General features: G+C 39.8%; 1 protein-coding gene across 8 annotated transcripts in view; it reads left to right on the top strand.

The window, feature by feature from the left end:
* Nucleotides 1-4,997: 4,997 nt before the first annotated feature.
* LOC122565347 (BTB/POZ domain-containing protein 2-like) overlaps nt 4,998-25,657 on the top strand; it is a 47,811-nt gene continuing 27,151 nt past the window's right edge. Inside the window, exons 1-5 of one of the 8 annotated variants that reach the window (XM_043721223.1) lie at nt 5,529-5,644; nt 14,344-14,574; nt 19,977-20,184; nt 21,752-21,968; nt 24,385-24,558. In XM_043721223.1, the coding sequence (XP_043577158.1) occupies nt 21,795-21,968; nt 24,385-24,558 (348 nt within the window). In that variant the 5' untranslated portion in view covers nt 5,529-5,644; nt 14,344-14,574; nt 19,977-20,184; nt 21,752-21,794. Of the gene's footprint in view, nt 5,645-5,669; nt 6,092-14,343; nt 14,575-19,976; nt 20,185-21,751; nt 21,969-24,384; nt 24,559-25,657 lie in introns of those variants that run through there. The other 7 variants (XM_043721224.1, XM_043721218.1, XM_043721219.1 and 4 more) reach the window with 7 other exon arrangements.

Genomic DNA, 25,657 nt, shown 5'->3' on the forward strand with positions numbered 1-25,657 from the left:
CCTTTTTTAGTCAGAGTATTGAGTACAGGAGTTGGGAGGTCATGTTGCGCTGTACAGGACATTGGTTCGGCCATTTTTGGAATATTGCATGAAATTCTGGTCTACTTCCTATTGGAAGGATGTTGTGAAACTTGAAAGGGTTCAGAAAAGATTTACAAGGATGTTGCCAGGGTTGGAGGATTTGATCTATAGGGAGAGGTTGAATAGGCCGGGGCTGTTTTCCCTGGAGCTTCAGAGGCTGAGGGGTGACCTTATAGAGAATTATAAAATCATGAGGGGCATGGATAGGATAAATTGACAAAGTCTCTTCCCTGGGGTGGGGGAGTCCAGAACTAGAGGGCATAGGTTTAGGGCGAGAGGGGAAAGGTATAAAAGAGACCTAAGGGGCAACATTTTCATGCAGATGGTGGTAAGTGTATGGAATGAGTTGCCAGAGGGAGTGGTGGAGGCTGATACAATTGCAACATTTAAGAGGCATTTGGATGGGTATATGAATAGGAAGGGTTTGGAGGGATATGGGCCGGGTGCTGGCAAGTGGGACCACATTAGGTTGGGATATGTGGTCAGCATGGATGAGTTGGACTGAAGGGTCTGTTTCTGTGCTGTACATCTCTATGACTCTACACAGATAGTCGCCTAAGGCTGGAATCAAATCCAGATCTTTAGTGCTATGAGACAGCAGTGCTAACCACTGAGTCACCATGCCGCCCTATTGCCTTCCCTATTATCCCCTGAACTTGTATGCTAGCTGTTTTTATTTTGTTCATACACCGGGACTCCCAAATTCCTAGGTACTGCAGCATTCTGCAGTTGATCTCCATTTAAAGGATATTCTCTTCTATTTTTTCTTACAAAAGTGCATAACTTCACATCTTCCCACACTGTATTCCATCTAGCAATATTTTGCTCATTCACTTAACTTTCTAAATTCCTCACTGTCTCACCACTTGCTTTTCCAGCTATTTTTGTGTCATCCGCAAACTTGGATATAGTACATTCACTTGCATCATCCAAGTCATTAATATATTGTAAATAATTGTAGTCCCAGAACTGAACCCTGCCATACTCTACTTGTTCCAGGTTGCCATCCTGAAAATATCTCCCTTACTCCAACACTCTGTTTTCTATTAGCTTGCCAATCCTCTATCCATGTTAATACACTACCCCCAACACCACGGGCTCTTATCTGATGAATGGTACCTTATTGAATGTTCTTTTGAAATCCACATACATTACTTCAACTGGTTGCCCTTTATCTAGTTGGCATGTTATCTGCTTAAAGAAAACAACCTATTGTTCTAGGAAACTATCCTACATACACACTATGAATTATTCCTCATGGCTACTCCCCCAATTTGATTTTCCTAATCCACATGAAGATTGGGAGAAGATGAAGATTAAAATCACCCATGATTAATGCCCTGCCTTTTTTTTTACATGCTGTCATTATTTTCTGTTTTATTCTTTGTCCTACAGAACAACTACTTTTCGAGGTTCTATACAATACCTCCACCCATACATCATTTGATCCAACATCACCTTTTACTAATGTACTTATTCTATCTCCTACTAACAAAGTTAGCTCACCACCCTTATTTGTCTTTTCAAAAGAGCACATACCCCTGAATATTTAGACCACTAGCATCGATCTCTTTGTAACCATGTCCCCATAATGGCTATAAGATCATACCTATTAACCTCTATTTATGCCATTAATTTTGTACATTTCAGAGCCATTAATTTTGTCTTTTTACTGTGGAATATAGAACATAGGACAATACAGTGCAGAACAGGCCCTTCGGCCCTCGATGTTGCGCTGACCTGTGTACTTTTCTCAGCTCGTCCCCCTACACTATCCTAAAATCATCCATGAGCTTATCTAACGATTGTTTAAATTTCCCTAATGTGGCTGAGTTGACTACATTAGCAGGTAGGGCTTTTCACGACCCTACCACTCTGTGAAAAGAACTTGCCTCTGACATCGGTCTTAAATCGATCACCCCTCAATTTGTAGTTATGCCCTCTTGTACAAGGTGATCTCATCATCCTCGGAAAAAGTTTTTCTCTGTCTACCCTATCTAACCCTCTGATCATCTCGTATGTCTCTATCAAATCCCCCCTTAGCCTTTTTCTTTCCAATGAGAAAAGACCCAAGTCTCTCAGCCTTTCCTCATAAGACCTTCCCTCCAGACCAGGCAACATCCTGGTAAATCTCCTCTGCACCTTTTCCAATGTTTTCCCATCCTTTTTGTAATGGGGCAACCAGAACTGTACACAATATTCCAAGTGTGGCCGCACCAGCGTTTTGTATAGTTGCAGCATGATATTGCGGTTCCGAAACTCAATCCCTCTACCAATGAAACCTAACACACCGTATGCCTTCTTAACAGCACTATCCACCTGGGTGGCAACTTTCAGGGATCTATGCACATGGACTCCAAGATCCCTCTGCACATCTACACTACCAAGAATCTTTCCATTGACCAAGTACTCTGCCATCCTGTTATTCTTCCCAAAGTGCATCACCTCACATTTAGCTGCATTGAACTCCATTTGCCACCTCTCAGCCCAATTCTGCAGTTTATCCAAATCCCTCTGCAACCTGTAACATTCTTCCAAACTGTCCACTACTCCACCGACTTTAGTGTCGTCTGCAAATTTACTAATCCATTCACCTATGCCTGCGTCTAAGTCATTTATAAAAATGACAAACAGCAGTGGTCCCAAAACAGATCTTTGTGGAACACCAATAGTAACTGGACTCCATATTGAATATTTTCTATCAACCACCACTCGCTGCCTTCTCCCAGAAAGCCACTTTCTAATCCAAACTGCTAAATTACCCTTGATTCCATGCCTCTGCATTTTCTCCAACAGCCTACCATGTGGAGCCTTATCAAAAGCTTTTCTGAAGTCCATGTATACCACATCAACTGCCCTACCCTCATCTACATGCTTGGTCACCTTCCCAAAAAACTCAATGAGGTTTGTGAGACACGACCTGCCCTTGACGAAACCATGTTGACTATCTGAAATCAAATTGTTGCTTGCTAGATGATTATAAATCTTATCTCTTATAATCCTTTCCAAAACCTTTCCTACAACAGAAATAAGGCTCACTGGTCTATAACTACCTGAGTCATCTCTGCTGCCCTTCTTGAACAAGGGCACAACATTTGCAATCCTCCAGTCCTCAGGTACTAAACCCGTAGACAATGACGACTCAGATATCAAAGCCAAAGGCTCTGCTATCTCCTCCCTAGCTTCCCAGAGAATCCTCGGATAAATCCCATCCGGCCCAGGGGACTTGTCTACTTTCACACCTTCTAGAATTGATAACACCTGTGCATAACTAACCTCAATCCTTTCTTATCTAATATCTTGTACCTCATTTTTCTCCTCTACAATATTCTTCTTTTCCTGAGTAAACACCAATGAGAAATGTTCATTTAGCACCTCTCCAGTCTCTACAGGGTCCACACTCAACTTCCTACTTCTGTTTTTGACTGGCCCTATTCCTACCCTAATCATCCTTTTATTCCTCACATACCTATAGAAAGCTTTAGGGTTCTCCTTTATTCTATTTGCTAAAGACTGCTCGTGTCCTCTCTTTGCTCTTCTTAACTCTCTCTTTAAATCCTTCCTAGCTGATCTGTAACTCTCCATCGCCTCATCTGTACATCTTGCCTCATCAACACATAAGCCTCTTTCTTCTTCTTAACAAGAGATGCAATTTCTGTAGTAAACCATGGTTCCCTTACCTTATCACTTCCTCCCTGCCTGACAGGGACATACCTATCAAGGTCACCTGATATCTGTTCCTTAAACCAGCTCCACATTTCGATTGTCTGCATCCCCTGCATTTTGCTACCCCATTCTATGCATCCTATTTCTTGCCTAATCGCATTATAATTGCCCTTGCCCGATCTTACCACACAGAGTAGATGACACAGAATAACTGCATCAGTGAAAACAGAAATTGAGTTAACATTTCAAGTCCAGTATGACGCTTCTTCTGACTAACTCTGATTCTCTCTCCACAGATGCTGCTAGACCTGGTGAGTTCCTTCAGCACTTTGTGTATTTATTTCAGATTTCAAGCATTTGCAACATTTTGCATTTATCAAATCGACCACCAGTGAATTGACATGTTATGATTTCAGAAAAAGGGGGCTGTTAGTTCACTTTACTATCCTGTATATTAAAATGACAAAGGTTTATCATTAATTATTTGTGCTTAAATGGCTAGACAATGGGCAGATAATAGATATAATGTTAGAGTTGAACTGGAATAGAATTAGATAGAACACCAGTGAATTTACAGTGATCATTTTAGTAGATGGAGTTGAGGGAACTTTACCACCCTTTGAATAGATAAATATGATTTATCATATTTATTTCTTATGGAAAAGAACACACAAAGTAGAAATCGATGGAGGAATGTTGTTTGCCAAACACAAAAAAAGATAAGTGATAAATTCAGCAAAGGGGCCAAAATCATTTATCGTCCCACATGTTAATAGAATAAATATGGTTAATTATTCATTATTTGTGATTGAAAAGGACAGAGATAACAGAGAGATTGGTGAGAGGTTGTACCAACAGCAATCAGAATGGAATTATTGAGTACCAATAGATTTACAAATAATAATTTCAGCAAATGGGGCTGAAATCATTTATCATCCTGCATATTAATATGAAAAATACAGTTAATAATTTATTATTTGTGATTAAAAGGTCAGAGCTAATCGAAAGATGTATGCAAAAAGCTGTAACAACAGGAACAAGAATGAAATTATTGAATACCAGTGAATGTACAACTAATAATTTCAGCAAAAGGGGGGGCAAAGCCATTTATCATCCCGCATATAAATACAGTAAATAAGGATAATAATTCATTATTTGTAATTAAAAGGGGCATAGATAACAGAGAAATCGGTGGGATGCTGTAACACAGCAACGATAATGGAATTGTTGAGTGCCAATGGATTTACAAATGATAATTTTATCAAAGGAAGCTGGGGTTACTAAATTTAAGGTCACATATATATTAATGTTTGTGATTAAAATGGAGAGAGGTTCGAGGGGGGAGGGTGCTGCGTTAAGTGGGGATTTCTATCTGGCTTTAAGGAGGGCCATGCTCTCTGCAGCTGCTGTTTATAAACAGATGCCACTTCAAGATGGCGGCGGGAGGGAACAACCTCAGCGCCTGTAACCGAGTCAACATCCCTAATGGCGGCGGAGGCTCGGGCAGCCCGAGCCTGGGCACCAACTCCTCGTCGCCTTCCTCGCTGTCCGGCGGGGTCGGGCCGGGAGGAGCAGGAGCAGGAGCGGGAGCGGGAGTAGGTGGTGGTGGAGGATCGGCGGCGGCGGTAGTCATTTACCGGGAGCCCATGTACAACTGGCAGGCCACCAAGACGACGGTGAAGGAGCGCTTCGCCTTCCTGTTCAACAACGAGATCCTGAGCGACGTGCACTTCCTGGTGGGCAAGGGGATGGGGACGCAGAGGATCCCCGCTCACCGCTTCGTGCTGGCCGTCGGCAGCGCTGTCTTCGACGCCATGTTCAACGGCGGCATGGCCACCACCTCCACCGAGATCGAGCTGCCCGACGTCGAGCCCGCCGCCTTCCTGGCCCTCCTCAAGTGAGTGCGGCCTTGGGGCGGGGGAGGGTCGGTTATTCATCAAATTTACATCGGGGTTGAGGCCTGTCTGGATCATTCCTGCTTTGGGGGGTGGGGGGAGAGAGAAGTCGGCCCTGTACAAGTCTTGCGCGGAATCATTTTATTTTTATTCCTCCCGGCCCTTTACAACATTTGGTGCGAAGGCATTTCTAAATTGATGCCCTCTCCTAATGTTTGAAGATGTTTTCGTGGCTTTATGTTTAAATTCACAGTCGGGAAGGCGCAGCCTTTAAGTTTTTATAAAATGGTTCACGCCCTTTTTTGTGATGGTGTTTGGTGTGGGGGAGGCGGACTTTTGTATCCTGAGGGCTTCATTCATAGTCTGCAGAAGGTTGCAGCTGCGCTGATCCAGATGATGTTTTCTTGACTAAATGGGGACTTGCTTCAGGCAGACTTGTCCTTTCTAAGGTACCAAAATTGCATCGCTTTCGGTTTTCGTGGCAGGCGAGGTTATGTTTCACGGTGGTGGAGGAGAAGGATGCTGCTGCTGCTGCACTTGTGGTATTTTTGTTTTTGGTTTGTGGACCGTGGAAGGGTCTCATTTTCGACGCTTATAACGAAGGCAAGATGGCTAATGCACCGCAGAGCATTGAAAGCTCCTACCACTTCGTCAGTCTGAAGACTTATTTATTCAAGTTAGATTTGTGAAAAGCTCAATCCCTGCTATACTCTTAAATTTTAGCAAGTGTCAGCAACATGTTTATTTTTAAAGGGGTCAGAGGTTTCTGTTTATTGCTCCACCCAATTCTTTGTCCACTTTTGCATCACTTATTGGAATTAAAAATCTAATAGCTTCCAGGTTTCTCTGCACCTCCTCCTCCCCCCCCCCCCCATTTAAATTGTAGCTCATAAATATTTGGTGACAAGTCTGTTTAAGTTGAGTTTTAATGCGGCTGATAGAAAATGCACATCATGACGCTTGCCAAACTTGCACAGGGTTAGAGTTTTCAATCCTGCAAAGGCCAGTTTAGTCTCTTTTCTTTGCTGTTGATGTGCATCATCAAGTGAGATATTGTGCAATGATGTACAAATTGACATAATACAGCTGTTATTTTCTCTGAAAAGTGACATTTTAGATTGACTATTGAATCTGTATGGCTTTCTTACTTATCCCTCTGGTTACTTGGTGTCAGGCTTTCCAAAACTTATTTATAATAACTGTTGTCTTTGTCACTGGAACGGTGGCATTATTCACATGAGGACTTGCTTTAATAAGTGTAATTGTTTGTCTGAGCTGTGACATTGTGTTGCTATATTCAGCAATTGAGCCTAATTTTGTCTAATGTTGATGCACCCTTTCTGGTAGGGTACTTTAAAATACTCAGCAGGAACTGGAATTCCAGGTAATGCATCCTCTCCTGAGAAGGGAAGGGAGGGCAGCTATTAATTTGAAAAAGAACCCTTGTGACGTTTTCATTTTCTAATCACTTGGGAGATGGTACCATATTGGTAACTAATGCTCTAGGGAATTTGTTTCAATCCACAGCAGCTGGTGGAGTTTAAATATCACTTGAGTTGAAATCTAGATTCATTAAGGTGCCTGTGATACCACTGGTTGTCATATTTTTAAAAATTCTGAATAGGTCACTTCATTCTGCAGTTTTTTAACTTGCTCTGGCCGCCTTGTGGATTTTGTGGCATTATTCTTAATATTGTAATCGTATTTGATTAGCTGATCCCTGTTAGGAAATAAAAGCATGCTTCGAAGTTACAAGTGGCTTTCTTGGTCAACCACAATATTCTGCCCTCTTGTCCTGAAAGTGGTGACGTATACCAGGATACAATTCGTGTAAACACTGTCCTCCTTTCAGGGCACAACATAAGCTCCTATTTCCAACTGTGGATTAAATAATGCTTGATTGTTGGTTGAAAATGTAAAAAAGAACATTTTGTTTTCAACTAATGTCTACGCAGCTGTTATTTGCTGACCACTACTAATCCTGGAAAAAGAACCTCTAGTTACTGTACTGACAGACCAGCGGTTGAGTAGTTTTTCTTCTGTGTAGCTCTTTACTACATAATACATTTACCCATTAAACCACACTTTTAAGGATTGGTTAGCTCATAGACAATTGGTGTGTGATGTTGTGATGCCAACAACATGGGTTCCATTCCTGCACCAGTGGAGGTTACTGTGGAGGACTCTCCTTCTCAACCTCTCCCTTTGCTTGAGGTATAATGACCCTCAGGTTAAACCACCTGCAGTCATGTATCTCTAATGAGAGAGCAAATCAATTGTCCAGTTAGACTATGGTGACGTTTTTTCTTGTGGAATACATAAGTTCTTGTCAAGGTCCTAAATTATTTTTGTTTTTGTTGTAAACTGAGTTGGTTTTGATCACTGTAGGTGTGAATTTGCTGGGCAGAGGTGTTGGAATATCAGCATTTATTCTTCCATATGGTTGTTAGATTCAGCAAAAAAAGTAAAATGGAATGTCTATCTTGTGATTTGTATGGGCTCTTTGAAAGATAGTAGACTGTACTATCTGTACTAAGATTCACTGGTCCTTTTTTTTTCAAGGTGAACCATTTTTGATTTATGACATGTAGCTCCTTTTTAAATAAGCATTTCCTGGCAACCTCTAGTCTTATCACCTGCAGTATGATTCCAGTTTTGGTCTTTTTATTTAAGAACCTGTATCCATGTTTAAAATTGCAAAGTGACTATCCTGGTTGCAAGTCAAATTTTTTCAGGTGCAAAATTAACAGTATACCAAACACATTAGGTTTGGTGGCTATCACTAATTGTAAAACTGTATACTTTACTATATTCAAACCTTTTCATCTTGCTGATCTGTTCCTGCTTGTATAGATTATTTTCTCCAGTGGCTAGCTCACTTGGCTCCAATCTCCCTCAACTAGGATTAAATAACACCAAAACTATTGGATTTTGTTAGACTTTGAGGGCAGCAGCATAAGACGAATAGGAATAGGCCATTTGGCCCCTTGAGCCAGCTGCAACATTTAGTGAGATTGTGTCTGTTCTAAGATTCCTCCTGTCCATTTTCCTGCCCTTTCTCTGTAACTCAGATTCCACTATCTGATCAAGAATCTATCTCAGTCTTAAATATGTACAAGGATATGCCCCCCCACAGCTCTCTGGCAAGAAGTTCTAAAGACAGTCAACCCTCAGGAAATTATTCCACGTGTTATTCTTAAACTGGTGCCCCTTTATTCTGTGACTGAGCTCTCTGGTCCTGGACTTGCCCTGAGGAGAAACATCCTCTCTCTATTTATCCTGTTAAGCTTCTTAAAAATCCTGGGTTTCAATGAAATCACCTCTTATTCTTCTAGACTCCAGTGAGCAGAGTGCCAGTTTGTTTAACCTTTGCTCAAAGACAATCCCGCCATACCAGGGATCATCTTATTGAATCTTCTTTAAACTACTTCCACTGAAATGATATCTTTCCTTAAAAGCGAACCAAAACTGCTCTCACTATTCCAGATATTATCTCACCAGCACCTTGCAGTTGCAGTAAGACTTCGTTACTCTTCCACACTAACTCATTTGAAATAAGGGCCAATGTCCCATTAGCCTTCCTCATTCCCTGTTGCAGTTGTGCTAGCTTTCTATGTCTCGTGCACATATACCCCCAAGTCCTTTTGTATTACAGCTGTCTGCAGTTTTGCTCCATTTAAATATTCTGTTCTTTTGTTCTTCCTTCCAAAATGCATACCTTCCCACTTTTTTACATTAATCTCCATTTGCCAACTTTTTGTCCACTTGCATAACTTATCAATATTTCTGAATAAACGGTTTGTATCCCTTCACAAGCTGCCTTTACACCTATCTAGTAAAATGATTGCAACTGGTAAGGCCTCTTGATTTTATAATTGAAATGGCTCTGTGCCATTTTGTGTATTGCAATATACTTAATTGGTAAAGTTGTGACATTGTGTTGTACATGAATAGTGAATGATTTGTAGAAGCACTCTGCATGCATGTCATCTTTGCAGGTAATTATAGATTCAGAGTGAAACCAGTGACCACATCAATTATGAGGTGCTTTGTTAGAAATATATGAAATGACGGTGTTCTGTCTGAATTTTATAAAGACTAATTAAAACATTTTTATGACTGAATTATTGATATCACAATCAAGAAGGATAATAATGCCTTTACTTCCTGTAGTGTGGTAGTTCTGTTTTTCAAACTCTGATCACTTGCTTTTGTGATGTTTTTCTGTTCTTCTGACTTAATATGCCTTTCAGCAACTTGTATGCTTAAAGATGAATACTATTTAGACATTCCACTCTTTAAAAATGTAGTAGGAATCAGACTAGAAATACCAATCAAGAGGACATGACTTTTCTTTCACGATGACTTTTTTCAATCGGTTGGTCAATGGCAAGTGTCACTGACTGTGTCCGAACATACAAATTAAGAGCAGGAGTATTCCTTGGACTATATTTTTTCCCAATCAACCTGTTCAGTGATATTATTACAGACCTCTGGAGCAGATGGGACTTCCCAAGTAGGGACATTACCACTGGGCCACAAGAGGGCCCTCCTTTGACCTCGTGCATTCCTGCCTACACTTGATAATCTCTCATCCTTTGCTAATCCAGAATCTGTCTACGTCTACTTTAAAACCATTAAAGAACTTTCACTTTGTACTCTTTCTGAAAAGAGTACAAAGACTCATGATGCCTTTTCGAGGGAATTTCACCTCATCTGTTTTAAATGAATGACTCCTGATCTTTTAAATAGTTACACCTAGTTTTATAATCTAGATCAGGGGTGGGGAACCTGCGGCCTTCTAGGCCATTGTGTGGCGTTTTGAATGAATCCAAATTTTGCAGAACAAATCTTTTATTTTTTACTAATTTTTTTGTCCTTTATTATTTTATTTTAATTTTAAAATGAATGTATTTAAAATACCAGAGAGTAAAAGAAATACAATGAAAGGTTCTCTGACTTTGAGAATCTTGACATCACACTCAAATTAGTATTTCAGCCTCACCTAGTTGATGTCTCCAAGGCTCCTAAAGAACTACAGATGGAATTGATTGAGCTCTCAGAAGATGACATTTTAAAGTCCTTATTTGATGCTAAGAAAGATCCAGTTGAAATATGGAAAAATGCAATAGAATACCCATACCTTCGGCAACATGCACGAGAAATGCTTTCTTGCTTTTCACCCACTTTTTGCTGTGAATCTACATTCTCTGACTTAACCCAAATAAAGTTCTCCCTTAAGGTCACAAATGACGGATACCTATCTAGAGGATCAGCTAAAACTGCAGACCTCCATGCTGCAACCAAATATTCCAATGCTTTCCTTCAAAAAGCAGTCACAGCAAAGTCATTAAAAGGTTAGTTAACTTTAGAATTAACATTTTTTCATTTTGTTTTAGCTAGTACATTGTTTTGTAAAAATCTAACTACTATGTGAATTTTGAAGAATATATAATTGAAGCTGCTTGGATGCGACCTTATTAGATTACAACTAACATAATGTGGCCTTCCAATATGAAAAGGTTCCCCACCTCTGATCTAGATATTCCCTTAAGAGGAAACATCTCTACATCTACCTGTCAAAACCTCTTGGGATTTTTGTTTCAATTAAGAAGTATCAGGATGAGCACTTAAAATGCCAGGGCATAGTAAGATATGGTAAAAACAACGATTGCAGATGCTGGAAACCAGAGTCTAGATTAGAGTGGTGCTGGAAGATTACAGCAGCTCAGGCAGTATCCGAGGTGCAGGAAAATCGACATTTCGGGCAAAAGCCCTTCATCAGGCCTTCCTGACCTTTTGCCCGAAATGTCGATTTTCCTACTCCATAGTAAGATATGGACCAAGTGCAGTAAATGGGATTAAAGTAGTTTGATGTTTGTTGGTTGGCATAGACATGATGGGCTAAGGGGCCAATTGCTACACTATGACTGTGACTATGACCTCTTGCTCTTCTAAACTCCAATGGCTAAAAACCTAACTTGTCTAGCCTTTCCTCATAAGACAGCTGTCTCACTCCAGGCATTGGTTTGGTAAACCTTCTCCAAAGTATTTATATCCTTCCTTTTTTAAATAAGCTGAACAGTACTACGCACATTATTTCAGATGTGGTCTGTTGGTACCCTGTATATCTGAAGCATAACTTCCCTAGTTTTGTATTCAATTCTCTTTGCAATAAATTATAACATTTTTTGTTGGCTTTCCTAATTTCTTGCTGTAGACCCTGCAAAATCCTGTCTACAGTCATCTAGAAAATCTACAGTCATCTGCCCAATATAATTTAATTGTGGCACCAGTTGGAGGAATTCTCTGGTTGTCCAACAAGTGATTTTACCAAGAAGAGTATGCAGCCACTTTTGAAGTTTGCAAAGTGCAATAGACAGTTGGACATGCAGAGATTTGAAATAGAACATTTAAAAAAAAATTAAATGTGGGATTTCTTATAATGGAGACATTTGATGTTCAACAAGTGTAAAATTACTCTTGCCAAGGTCATCAAGCTGTTTTGCAGCAATTATGAACTTAGGACGGTATTAAAACCCAGTTACAGGTCATTCTCTGCAATAATGGGCGTTTCGTTAATGCGAGTTCGCTGTAACAGGATTGACTAATTGGAGACACTGTTTCTAAAGCCCAAACTTCTAAAGCCTGTGTTGGTTATAACTCAATTCCAGCCCTATTAGTTTAAATTATGCTGCTATTACATGACTTTCTTAACACAGGGTTGCACGAGAATGGAATGACTGTGTTATAGAACTGACGATATCTCATTTAATAGTCTAACTTTTTTCAAAGTTTTTTAACTCCAATACAGAGAAGTAGTAGTAGAAATTCTTTTTTTTTACTTGATTGTAGTATAGTGGGCCTCAACAGTGCACCTCCTGGAGAAGTATAGAATTATTTTAGTGGCTTCTGGATTTTCCTATTTAACTTCACAGGTTGAACTCTTTAATTTGTTCATAGGTTGTGGGCATCACTGCATTTATTGCCCACCCCTAAACTGCTTTGGAGAAGGTGGTGGTGAGCTGCTTTCTTGAACTGTTGCAGTCCTTTGGGTGTAGGGACAGCCACACTGCTGTTTGGAAATGAGTTCCAGAAGTTTGATTCAGCGGCAGTGAAGAAATGGTGACTTAGAATTCTCTGTTAGGATGTGGTGTGGAGATGTTGGAGGGGAACCTGCATGTGGTGATATTCCCATGCATCTACAGTTATCACACTCCCCTCTTCTCTTTTTTCCCCCTCTCTCTCTCTCTCTTCTCTTTCCCCCCCCCCCCCCCCCCCCCTCGTTTTTTTAGGAGCCACTGACAGTGACAATCTTAAGACTATGTCTGGGCAGCTGCAAGCATCGATGTATAAACTTTAGTTTTGGCAGTGCCTTTTAACAAAATGTAAAGTGCAGTTTTGGCAATGTTACATGGTGATGTAATTTGAATAGCAATCTGGTGGCCAGGCTAATTCCTCAGGTAGGGAATTAAATCTTCCCCACTACAGGTGGTGGAATTTAAATTCAGTTCATCAAATTTGTTTCATGCTCACTATTGATTTGTACTAAAAACATAGTTCGCTAATATCCTTTTAAGGGAAGGAAATCTGTTCTTTCTTGGTCTATCATGCATGTGTTTCCAGACCCACAGCAATGTGATTCCTAACTGCCCTCTGATATGGCTGAGCAAGCTACTCTAGGGGAATTAGGACTGGGCTTTGCCAGCAACACCCATGTTCAGGAAAAGATACACTTTCTTTGAAAAGGTTAATGCATTTTTCTTCTCTAGAAGATTGACTCCTATTGACAAAGGACAGAAGCTTAAATTACAAAGACCAGGACTAGTCTTTGATTATCAAAGGCTAAATCTTAGGAAATAACCATGGTTATGATATCTTTCCTAAGACTTTTTTTGGTGGCCAGAGATAGATAGAACAGGAACTATTTATTGGGACTCTTGAACATGGCGATGAACCTAAAGATACTTTACAGTGATTTGCTAGAAAGGTTTGACCATTCTGAATTATTTCTAGTAATTGTGCATAAAATTTAGCAAGATGCACACACTGCAATCTGAAAATGTTGTTGCAATCTTATTGGAGAGTTGATTCCATGTGCTTTGTAGTGCCAAATTTATTTAGTCTTCATTGGTGACTGACTTATTGCAATACAATCCTGCCACGGCAGATGGTGGAATTTGAATTCAATAAAAATCTATAATTGAGACTAATTATGACTGTTGGAAGAATACATGTGGTTCACTAATCTCCTTTTTTAGAGAAGGAAACCACTGTCCTTATCTGCTCTGGCCTACACGTGACACCAGAGCATAGCAATGTCGTTAGCTCTTAACTGCCCTTTGGGCAATCATGGATGAACAATAAATACTAGCCTAATCATTGATGCTCAAACCTTGTGAATGAATTTTTAAAAAAAAAACTTTAGAAGTACTGACTGGTTTCATACTTTAGGATATCCCAAAACCCAATCATTGATCCAGTAATGATAAATGGAAAAGTTCAAGGAAACCATACCAGTGTGACATATCAGGGAGAGTTGATTGAATGCTGTGTTTCAGGAGACAGTCACGTCCCTTAGACTGGCTAATTCCAATTTAGCCAATGGTCAGGGAGAGGACAGTGTGGCTATGAATGAGGCAAATGAGGGATCCAGGAAATAGAGTTGCAGGAACCTCACCCTCTCTTCTTGTCCCAACAGGTTCAAGAGTTTTGCTCCCTTTGTGGACGGGAATGGGGACTGCAGGGAGCATGAGCTGACTGACCACAGCACCATGATGCAGGGAGCCATTCAAGTTGGTGGATAATATAGTTAGAGACCTAGACACTGTTCTCTGTGACCAGGATAGAGAGTCCCGAAGGTTGTGTTGCCTGTCTGGTGCTCTGGTTCGGGATACCTCATTTGGGCTGCAGAGGGACTTGGAGTGGGAAGGTAAAGATCCAGTGATTGTGGTCAACATAGTACCAACAACATAAATAAAACTAGGGCACAGGTGCTGCTAAGGGAGTATGAACAGCTAGGAGTGAAATTGAAAAGCAGAACTAAAAAGGTGGTTATCTCTGGATTACTACCTGAGCCACGAGCTAATCGGCATAGAGTCAATAAGATTAAGCAGGTAAATGCATGCTCAAAGATTGGTGTGGCAAAATGGGTTTGACTTCATGGGACGTTGACACCAGCACTGGGAAGAAGAGGCCTGTTCTGAGGGATGGTGTTCATTTGAACTGTACCGGGACCAGAGGCCCAGTGAATTGCATAACTAGGGCTGTAGACAAGGCTTTAAGCTAAATGGGGAGGGGAGGGTTCAATTATAGGGGAAATTAGAAAACCAGAATTAAAGGAGATGGTAAGAGTTCAGAACAGGAGATTTATTAAAATCTCCAGTACAGACACAAGTAGGACAATGTATAGAAAGGGTTAGTAATCAAACTTCAAGCACACTGGACAAACGAATGACCATGTGAAGAGGATGGTTAATACAGGACTTGAAGGTGTTATATCTGAATTATGACACGGTGTAAACCCCTCTGCTAATTTCAACCCAACACACACAAGCTCACCTCGTGTTGTAATCTGTTGACTCTCGAAATTCAAAGAACTATCTCAGAGGTCACTATTTAAAGTAAACATTTAACAATCTTATTCTTTAAGTCCAACAGAGTATTAAAACCAACAACTATTTGCAACTCCTTTCTCTATCACTTACTTCCCATCTACAATACTAGTCTGATTTAAAAACCCTAATTAAGATTTACAAAAAAAAATTGTTTCAAAACCAGTCAGCTGATTCTTCTCCTTTTTAACTTTTCCACTATAGATTTTTCTTTGGCTTAGATGTTTTGCTGCACGTACTACTTATGGCTAAGTGCCTTTCAGAGAGCTGTTCAGCTAGCAGTGCATTTGTTGATGTCCTTGGTGGTTCTTCCCCTAACTGTACAAAATGTCTGGTTTTATACCCCAAAACATTGGATCATTTCATTGGTTTGATGTCATCCCAAACAGTAAAATTCAAATTCAATTGGGTTTTGGTATCTGGGGCATAATTTAAACTGGCTGAATTTGAATTTGCTTTTGTTCCATAGCAACACCAACTCCAGCTATTTGTTTCAACCAAGTGTTATATTTTTTACTTTGTTCAGGACTCTGTGCTTTCAGTCAGTCCTTGCTAGCTTTTCAACTCTCTTAAAAGTACTGTTCACACCTGTACCTTCATAATAGAATGCATGCAGTATAAGAAATAAGGTAAATGAGCTTGTGCAGATTGAAATTGGCAGGTGGGACGTGGACATCATGGCTGCAAGGGGATCAGGATTGGGAACTGAATATTCAAGGATATACATCCTATTCCAAAGATAGGTAGGTGGGTAGTGGATGGGATTGCCTTATTTGTAAGAAATGAAATTAAATCAATAGTAAGAAACTAAGTAGGGTCAGATGGTGTAGAATCTGTCTGGGTAGAATTGAGGAACTGCGAAGATTTTAAAAATAACAGTTGGAGTTACGTACAGGCCTCCAAATAGTAGTCAGGAGCTGGGGCGCAAGATCTATCAGGAGATAGAAAAGGCAAAGTTACAGTGTTAATGGGGGATTTCAACATACAGGTGGACTGGGAAATCAGCTTGGTTGTGGTTGACAAGAAAAGGAATTTGTGGAATGTTTGAGATGGCTTTTTGGAGCAACTTGTGGTGTTGCCCACTAGGGAACACAGTACTGGATATAGTGTTTTGCAGTGAAGTAGACTTGATAAGGGAGTTTAATGTGAAGGAACCCTTCAGAAGTAGTGATCATAATGTGATTTGAATTTAATCTGCAATTTGACAGAAAAAAAAAATCAGAGGTACAGTATTACAGCTGAATAAACAACTACAGAGGAGTGAGAGATGATGTGTAGAATTGACTGGGAGAGAAGCTTAGCAGGAAAGACAATGGAACAACAATAGCAGGTATTTCTGGGTATAATTCAGGGGACACAGCAGACAGACATCCTGAGGAAAAAGAACCGTGATACAAGGGGGATGAAGCAACCATGGCTGACTAGGGAAGTCAGAGATAGCATAAAAGCAAAACCAAAAGCAGATAATAGGGCAAAGGGCAGTGGGAAACCAGAGGATCGGGAAGCTTACAAAGATAGACAGTGGACAACAAGATTAGATATGAGGGTAAGCTAGCCAATAATATAAAGGAAGACTGAGTTTCTTTAGTTGTATCAAGGGCAAAAGAGAGGCAAAGGTGGACATTGGGCCACTGGAAAATTGTGAAGGATGGCATTTTTGAATACCCAGAAATGTTTGATAAATAGGGCAAAGTCAGCATGGTTTCATCAATGGGAGGTCTTGCCTGACAAATCTGCTAGAAATCTTTGAGGAAGTAACAAGCAGGTTAAACCAAAGATGTTATCTATCTGGACTTCAAGAAGACCTTTGACAGGGTGCCACACAGGAGGCTACTGATAAGGGCTCATGGTGTCAGAGGCAAGATGGCAGCATGGATAGAAACTTTGGCCTATTTGCAGAAAGCAGTGTGTGGGGATAAAAGGGTCCTTCTCAGGCTGGCAGCTGGTGACAAGTGGTGTTCCGCAAGGCTTTGTGTTGGGGTCACAACTTTTCACTTTATACATTAACAATATCGGTGAAGGAACTGAGGGCATTCTGGCTAAGTTTGCAGATGATACAAAAATAGTAACATTGAGGAGGTGGGGAGGCTGCAGAAGGATTTGCACAGGTTAGGAGAGTGGGCAAAGAAATGACCAATGGAGTACAAATTGGGAAAGTGAGGTCATGCACTTTGGTAGGAAGAGTAGAGGCATGGACTATTTTCTAAATGGGGTGAGAATTCAGACATCTGAAGTGCAAAGAGACTTGGGAGTTCTAGTCCAGGATTCTCTCAAGGTAAACTTGCAGGTTGAGTCAGTAGTTAGGAAGGCAAATGCAATGATGGCATTTATTTTGAGGGGGCTTGAATATAAAAGCAGGGATGTACTTCTGAGGCTCCGTAATGCTCTGGTCAGACCACATTTGGAGTATTGTGTGTGGTTTTGGGCCCCTTATTTCTAGAAGGATTCTGGGTTTATACTCTATGGAGATCAGAAGGATGAGGGGCGGATCTAATTGAAACATACAGAATACTGAATGGCCGAGACAGCAGATGTTGGGAAGATCTTTCCATTGGTAAGAGAGACGAGGACCCAAGGGCATGGCCTTAAAAGGAAGACATTTTAGAATTGAGATGAAGAGAAACACGTTCAGCTAGAGAGTGATTCTGTGGAATTCATTGCCACAGAAGGCTCTGGAGACCAGATCATTGAGACTATTTTAAGATAGGTATGCCTTTGATATCAAGGGTTACGGGGAGAAAGTGGCAGAATAAGGTTGAGAAATTTTGTCAGCCATGATTGAATGGCAGAACAGAGTTAAGGCCATTCAGCCCATTATTTCTGCTCTAATCTTATGGTCTTGTCTTAGGCTTGCATCACCATTTTTTGTCTGCTTAGATCCTGAAGTTTGATCAACTTGTTGCAGGGATTTGAATTTGACCTAGAAAGTAAAAATAATGAAATGTATTAACTGTCATTTGTGGGATCAGGAGCATGCCAGTTGATCAAATATTCCAGGTAATCAAGCCGTGCATGTAACCGTAGTAAATTTTGACCAAGCAAAGTTTTGAGACATCAATATCCCTTTATTAAAATAAACTATGTAAAAGCATTAACACACCACCTAAAATCAATTGGTACAATTGCAACATTTTAAGAGTCATTTGGATGGGTATATGAATAGGAAATGTTTGGAGGGATATGGGCTGGCTGCTGGCAGATGGGACTAGATTGGGTTGGGATATCTGGTCAGCATGGACAGGCTGGACCGAAGGGTCTGTTTCCATGCTGTATGTAACTCTGACTCTAATTTAGTAAGTAATAGGAACATATTTCGGAGGGCGCACACATCACTGTGTTATATTATTTGCATCAGCGATATTTGTGATATGTAATTTTTGCTGGTTTATTCAGACTCTGCAGTGTTATTATTTTTAGGTTAGTAGTTATCCAGTTCTGTCTACCCATGTTAATCTGATATTTCATTTGCATTACTGAATAAATCAACAGCACATTTATGTTTTTATTCAATTGCATAATTGGAATAATGGGAGTGAGGAGTTGCTTATTATGGTATTGATGTTTTAATGAAAAGTCATCTTTTAGCTGACACTAAGCCAAGAAGATGGTTTGGTACTTTTTGAAAATGCTGCATACACTTTAAAAGCAGCAAATTGTTGGCTGAACTATACTTATTTCCTGAAATATGCAGTATATAGAGTAGCTAAAAAATAACAAGTTGTAAACCGTACAAAAGCATGTCAACAGGCAGTGGATACCAGCTTTTATAAAATCTGTAATTGGGAGAGTCCTACAGCATGGAAAGCGACCCTTGGGTCCAACCAATCCACAGAACATAATCTCAAACTAAACTAGTCCCACTTGCCTACTCCTGGCCCCTATCCCTCCAAACATTTCCTGTTCATGTATCTATCCAAATGTCTTTTTAAACCATGTCCACTACTTACTTTGGAAATTCATTCCACACGCGAACCACCGTCTGTGTGTAAACAAAAACAAAAAAACCTTGTCTTTTATAAATCTGTCTTCTCTCGCCATAAAAGTATGCCCCCTAGTCTTGAAATCCCCCTTCCGAGAGAAATGACAACTACCATTAACTCTATCTGTGGGAGAAAGATCTGCTACCTGGCCACCTACAGCATGACCACATAAGAAACAGTCAGGTCTGCAAAACAGAGATCAAGCCTGCCAACACAGAACACACCCACGATGCCCCAGTCTTGGCCAAACAGGCTAACAAAGAAACCAGACATGGCCAATCTACTCCCAGAGCAGAGAATGCACTTCCCAAACAGCTTTCAGAGTAAGCTCCCAGTCCTGATTAGCACTGCAGTCCCAGTACCCTAAAGGCAGGCTCGTTTCCCATTGAAACCAATATAGCATAAGCAAATAGGCAGACAGAGGGACCCCGGAAGACTACCTCCGCTGGAGGGACACCATGGACACCATGGATGCCAGGAGAAGGGACATTCGTTCATATTTGTGTGGACGGGAAATACAATGAAGAATCCTCTCGTTTTAACATTCTCACCTAATCACGGAGATGGCTGGAATCTCCTGTGTCAATTACAAATGAATTGCTGCTGTTGGACGCTTGATTAATTTCCATTCAGTTTATTGTTTTAATCGCTATACAATTTTCACCCTTGTACTGTAACTGCTTTACGCTTATCACCTTTGTGTTGTAACCCTATAAAACCTGCCTGCACCTTCTGCCCAGGGAAGAGAATCGTGAAAGAGTCCCAGCCAATCCAGCCTTTCTTTATAACGCAAACCCTCCATACTCTGTAACATCCTGGTTCATCTGTTATGAACTTCTCCAGCTTGATATCCTCCCTGTAACTGGGTGACCTGGAGGCCTCACCAATGTCCTGTACGACCTCAACATGACTTCCCAACTACTATACTCGAAGAACTGAGTAATGAAGGTAAGTGTGCCAAACGAATTTTTAACCACCCCATCAACATGGGACACAAGCTTCAAAGAATTATGTACTTCCACCCCCTATGTCCTTCTGTTCTACAATACTACTCAAGGCCCTACCCTTGTTTGTTGTACCAAAATGCAATACCTTGCATTTATCCAGGTTGAACTCCATCTGCCATTTTTCATCTTAATCACCCATTTGATCAAGATCCCTTTGTAATTTTAGAAAACCTCCTTCACTGTCTATATTGCCACCAATTTTGGCGTCATCTGCAAACTTACGAACCATGCCTTCTATATTCTCATCCAAATCATTTATGTAAATGCCAAACAAAGAGGACCCAGAACCAATCCCTGTGGAACAGCACTGGTCACAGGTCTCCAGTCTGAAAACCCTCCACCATTAGTCTCCTGCCATTAAGCCAATTATGTATCGAATTGACAAGCTCACTGAATCCCATGTGACCTAACTTTACTAATTCGTCTATCATGCGAAACCTTTTCAAAGTCTTTACTAAAATCCAAATAAATAACGTCTACTGCTCTGCCTTCATCAGTCATTCTGAGAAAGTTACTAAAAAAATTCAATCAAGTTTGTGAGACATGATTTTCATCAAATGATTGGCTGTTTGGGAACTGTAATTGTAGGCTTTGTGCACGAACACTGGCAATGAATAATGTTCTTTGGGAAACCACACTCCTTTTCTGAAATAAGGAATTATTGATGAGGATGCTATCTGAGGGAAGTATTAGGATTTCTGGGTTGGCGTTTCCACTATTTCAAAGTTAATGGTAACCAGGCTTGTGCATTCAATAATTCTAACATAGGTTTGATAGGTGTTGTGCAAAGTTTGATTTAGTATGCAAAATGCATTGTATGCTATATTGTACAGACCACAAAAGATCTGGGTTCAAACTCCCATATGTGCTGAATTATTGGAGCTTGCGTGAGGCAACAATGCAAATGCTACAGTTGGCTTCAATGATCCTAAATTAGAGAGGAGAAAACTTTTTTTTAAATGTTACTGTGCCACACCATACTTGAAACTATGTATGGACGTGGATATCATTGGCTGTGGCGGATGCTCCCATCTCCTCTTGCTATATGATAGTCATGGGTGCTCAACTTGAGTGGCTTGGCCTTTCTTTATAGTTTCTTATTCATGCCTGGTGTTGGCATTGCATTGTTCTCCAAATATAATGGATGTTCTCATCTTTGAACAATCAACGAAGTTTATGCAGAAAGATTTTAAACTTGCTTCACAATCCAAGCAGTCTTTTGAAAAGTTCCTTCGCAGAAGCTTGGCGATTCTGTCAAAAATTGCATTTTTCAATTTGGCCAAAGAAGCTTCCTTGTTTTGATATGAACCATCATATGCCTGCTTATAAATTGAATTATTTTAAGCAATGCTGCTAATCAATATAAATTAATTCCAGTCAAATTTGGTGATTCTGATTCAATAATCCACTTTTTTTTAAGGTTTAAGTTAGTGTTGTGTACCAGACCAAAATTAGTGTATGTTTGAAGTTCCAGAAAAGTGACTTGTTGTATATTTGTTATCCTGCAGATTCCTTTATTCTGACGAAGTCCAGATTGGACCAGAAACTGTTATGACTACACTGTACACTGCTAAAAAGTATGCAGTACCTGCCCTTGAAGCACACTGTGTGGAGTTCTTGAAGAAGAACCTCCGAGCAGACAATGCATTTATGCTTCTTACACAGGTACGTTGGAACATTCATGTCGTGCATGATATCTGTCTGCAGAAGGAACTAAGAAGGATGGTAAGTGTTGATCCTATTACTCAAAGTATATAAGCCTTCAGTTTTGTTTTTTGCCCCATGTAATATTGGCTTCCATGGCAAGAAAATCGGAATATTATAAAAACTTAGTGTGCAGTGTTAATTCACTCTGAAGGTAGATTGCATTATAATCATAAGTACTGCAGAATTTTTTTAATCTACCCAGCAGCACTACTGAATTGTGGAAATTTAAGGCAAATTCTGGTTCAAACTTGACTGCTTTAAGTCGCTGGATATAATCTGAGATTCAACTGTTCCCTTAGTTTAATAAAGTAAAGCCTTGTTCGTTATTCACTTCATATAAGGATGAATAAGCTTCTGCAGTGTCCAATTTCATCAAGATTCATGAATAATTAACAAGAATGGCAATCCTATGTTTTTTTATTTTCACTGCCACACTCCTCCTCTCTGTCCTACCTCCCCACCACCCCCCCACCCCACGTACACGCACACGCATGTACACACACCACCTCCCTCATTATGCACGCACACATACACACTTTTCCTGAAGGTGACTACTTAAGTTGTGGTACCCTTTATTGGAGTTTTAAGAGTAATCTTTGGCCTCATTCTTTGCATACAAAAGCAAGGTACTGCAAACGCTAGATATGTTCAAGCCAAGGATAAGCAGCATTCCTTAGGATGAACTGGATTATATTTCATTTTACTATATTCCATTACTTTTTTAGAGCTGGAAAAATGTTAGACTATTTCCAGTAAGCCCAGGGAACATCAGTGGACTGTTTATTGTAACTAGTTCCAAATATGCCAGCAGCAAAGTTGAGTACATCTTTTCCACAAACTTTTTCTGACCCTGCCTATTTGTTTTTAGTTATAGAGATTAACATAGATCGAACAGTCCATCGAGGATTAACTTTTATTTTTAACTTGTTGGAGTTTCTTATCCAGAGATAGATTCAAGTGTGCTAACTTGAATCTGAGGTTGATGCCTTCACAAGGCAGAACAGCTGATATAGTTGTTGTATGATAACTTAGAATCTCTGTCTGCTAGCTTTGAATTATTTTCTTATTTTTAAGAATTTCTGACAGCACCTTGCAGCTGGTTTAGATGATTCTGATGTTTCATAATGCAACAAAACTGGGGGGAATGGATTTTTGTAGGTATTACTAGCTTTGAATTAAAATCCATGTAGTGTTGATTTTGTTAAGATAATGGAATAAGAGCTGAATAATTTAGCAGGTGCAGTTGTGAACATTTGGAATTCACAAACACCTGAAGGTAGTATGGGCTCACTTGGTGAGTATATTTCAAGGTTGACTGAATTTTGGAATTTCAAAAAATTTGTTGACACGGATAGGAGTGGGTTCAGAATTGGAGGTAAAGCAGAAGATTCATTAAGATTGTATTGAATGGTGAGGCAGGTTCAGGGACCCATGGTCTACTTTTGTACCATTTTTCTTTTTAATGTTAAATATAAAAGCTGATTGCTGCAGGGTGTGGTGAAACTGCCACAATGTGATTAAATACAACCTATTTTCCAGCTACACTGTAAATAAGCAGGACATCTGATACCATGCAGCATAACCTTCAAATAGAATTGTTTAGTCTGGTGGGAACCTGGGAATTCATGTCAAACACAAACATGACATTTTAAAAAAAACATTTAAATATTGGGATTCCCACTTCATATCTTGATGCATTTACTTTGCAATTTATTTTATTTCCTTCCTTGTAAAACTGTTAGGAACATTATAGATATTAGCTTAAGTTTTAAGCTCCTAGTTTACTAGTGTTTAGGATTGATAGATGGCATTCGTTTTAATAACATCAAGGTTGAGTAAAGGGAATTTTTTTTAATGGCAAAATTGAATAAGTCTTGGGAGGTGGTACAAGTTGCAGGAAATGAACAATGGAAAAAGTGGTATGAATTGGGGAGTGTAGATACATTTGAAATGAATCCAAATGAGACCTGAAAACCAAGAGGAAAATGGACAAATTTGGAAATGACATCACCCCAATGAAAATGAGGGGTACTGATCGACCAGTAATTTGCTCAATGACTTAATCTTGGCATAGTAAGTAGGCCATAAACCTTGGTACCTAAGATTTCAGTTTTGGCAGGATGGTTGGAAAACTTTAGTGACTCAAATTTTCCAACACTAAATACTAGAATTCTGCCCAGAATACATAAAACAGCTGTGGGCCATAACATTGTTTTAGACCCTCATGCTTAGTCTAGGGATATGTGGAAACAGGCAGTGAGTTAATAGAAAGTAACAGTACCATCAAGCACAATGATGAATCATACGCATTGGCTTGCAGAATGGTTTATTGTGCTAAAATCACTTTTCCCATTGTCCTTTTTTATACCATACATAGCTGTGGTATTAAATTTTTAAATTGCAGTTTTTACAACTGTTTTTAATAATATTGCAGAGGCACAGAGCTATGTGTGGTAATACCTCCGTAATGTCAGGCGAAGCAGTCGTGGGACAGCCGTCTGGATGCCAGGGTTCAGTTTCTGTATGGCCACGGAACAGGGAGGATCAAGAGAAAGCACTAAACTGGGACGAGGAGTTTAAGGAAGGAGACCAAGTTGGAGAGGGAGAGGTAGGGCAGGAGAGACTGAAAAAGCAATCCAGTAGAAAAATGCTGGTGGGGTTTACTTTTCAAAGGCATGAGGGGAGGGGGAAAACTACTGAACTAAGGGATTAAATTCCTGTTTTCTGTCTCCATCACCTGTAATTTTATAAACTGCTTTTGTATTCCATTGTGGGAAACTTTTTTTGGTGAAATAGTAAACCTCTGTTAATACACTTGAATGAAATTCACAATATAGTGTTATAAACTTACTAATTTTACATTATTGATCTGTATTATGCTGCATGAGGTAACACCATTTAAAGGGGATTCCCTTTTGATTATAGTCTGAACCGTCAGATTTGAAAATGGTGATTGAAGTTAATGGATGGCAATCTCAGTATAAATTTTTTGGGTTTTAAAGGGAGATAGAAGTCTTGAGGAAGCAGCATTGAGAAAAAGTAAGGACTGGTTTTACATTCGTGTATGCAAAATATTTAATAAGCCATGTACAACTTGAGGAATATGTTGAGATTAACTTTATTACCAATGACAATAAGCCCATTTAGCTGATTGTTCTTGTGTCCTAATGACACAGCCCCATTTATAACATCCAACTGCATTTTGAAGACCCGTAATATTTTAGACTGCATTATTTGCCGGATTACACCATATTATTAACAATTACTACATTTAATAATCAATTTAATTCAACTTACTTTCCAAAGAGAATGAGTTAGGATGGTGAATTCTTTTCTAGATGGCCAATAGAAAGTAAGGTGAAGGCATTTGGACAGAAAGTCTGCAGTAAGTTTGCAGTGGCTGAATGCTGTGTAAGTAAGGGCATGTTCTGGAGGCTAGTATCACCAACAAAGCAGGTGAACATTACCAAATAGTGACAAGGAGGGATTTGTATAATCATTCTAAATATTTACCACTCTTGGGCAAAAATTCTTCGTAATACTTTTTTTGCAAAAATTGCAGTTCAATCATTTAAATTTGTCTGACATTCCTGGTTTAATTTCTAGTACCATTCTGGAGTTCCACATTTGCAGAGCCACCGAGAAAGGGCGGGGAGTGTGACTTGTCGTTGTGCTTGCAGAGAGCCCACGTGGACATGAGCTGAATA

This window comes from Chiloscyllium plagiosum, chromosome 31 (assembly GCF_004010195.1).
Source record: "Chiloscyllium plagiosum isolate BGI_BamShark_2017 chromosome 31, ASM401019v2, whole genome shotgun sequence".
NCBI classification, from domain to species: domain Eukaryota; kingdom Metazoa; phylum Chordata; class Chondrichthyes; order Orectolobiformes; family Hemiscylliidae; genus Chiloscyllium; species Chiloscyllium plagiosum.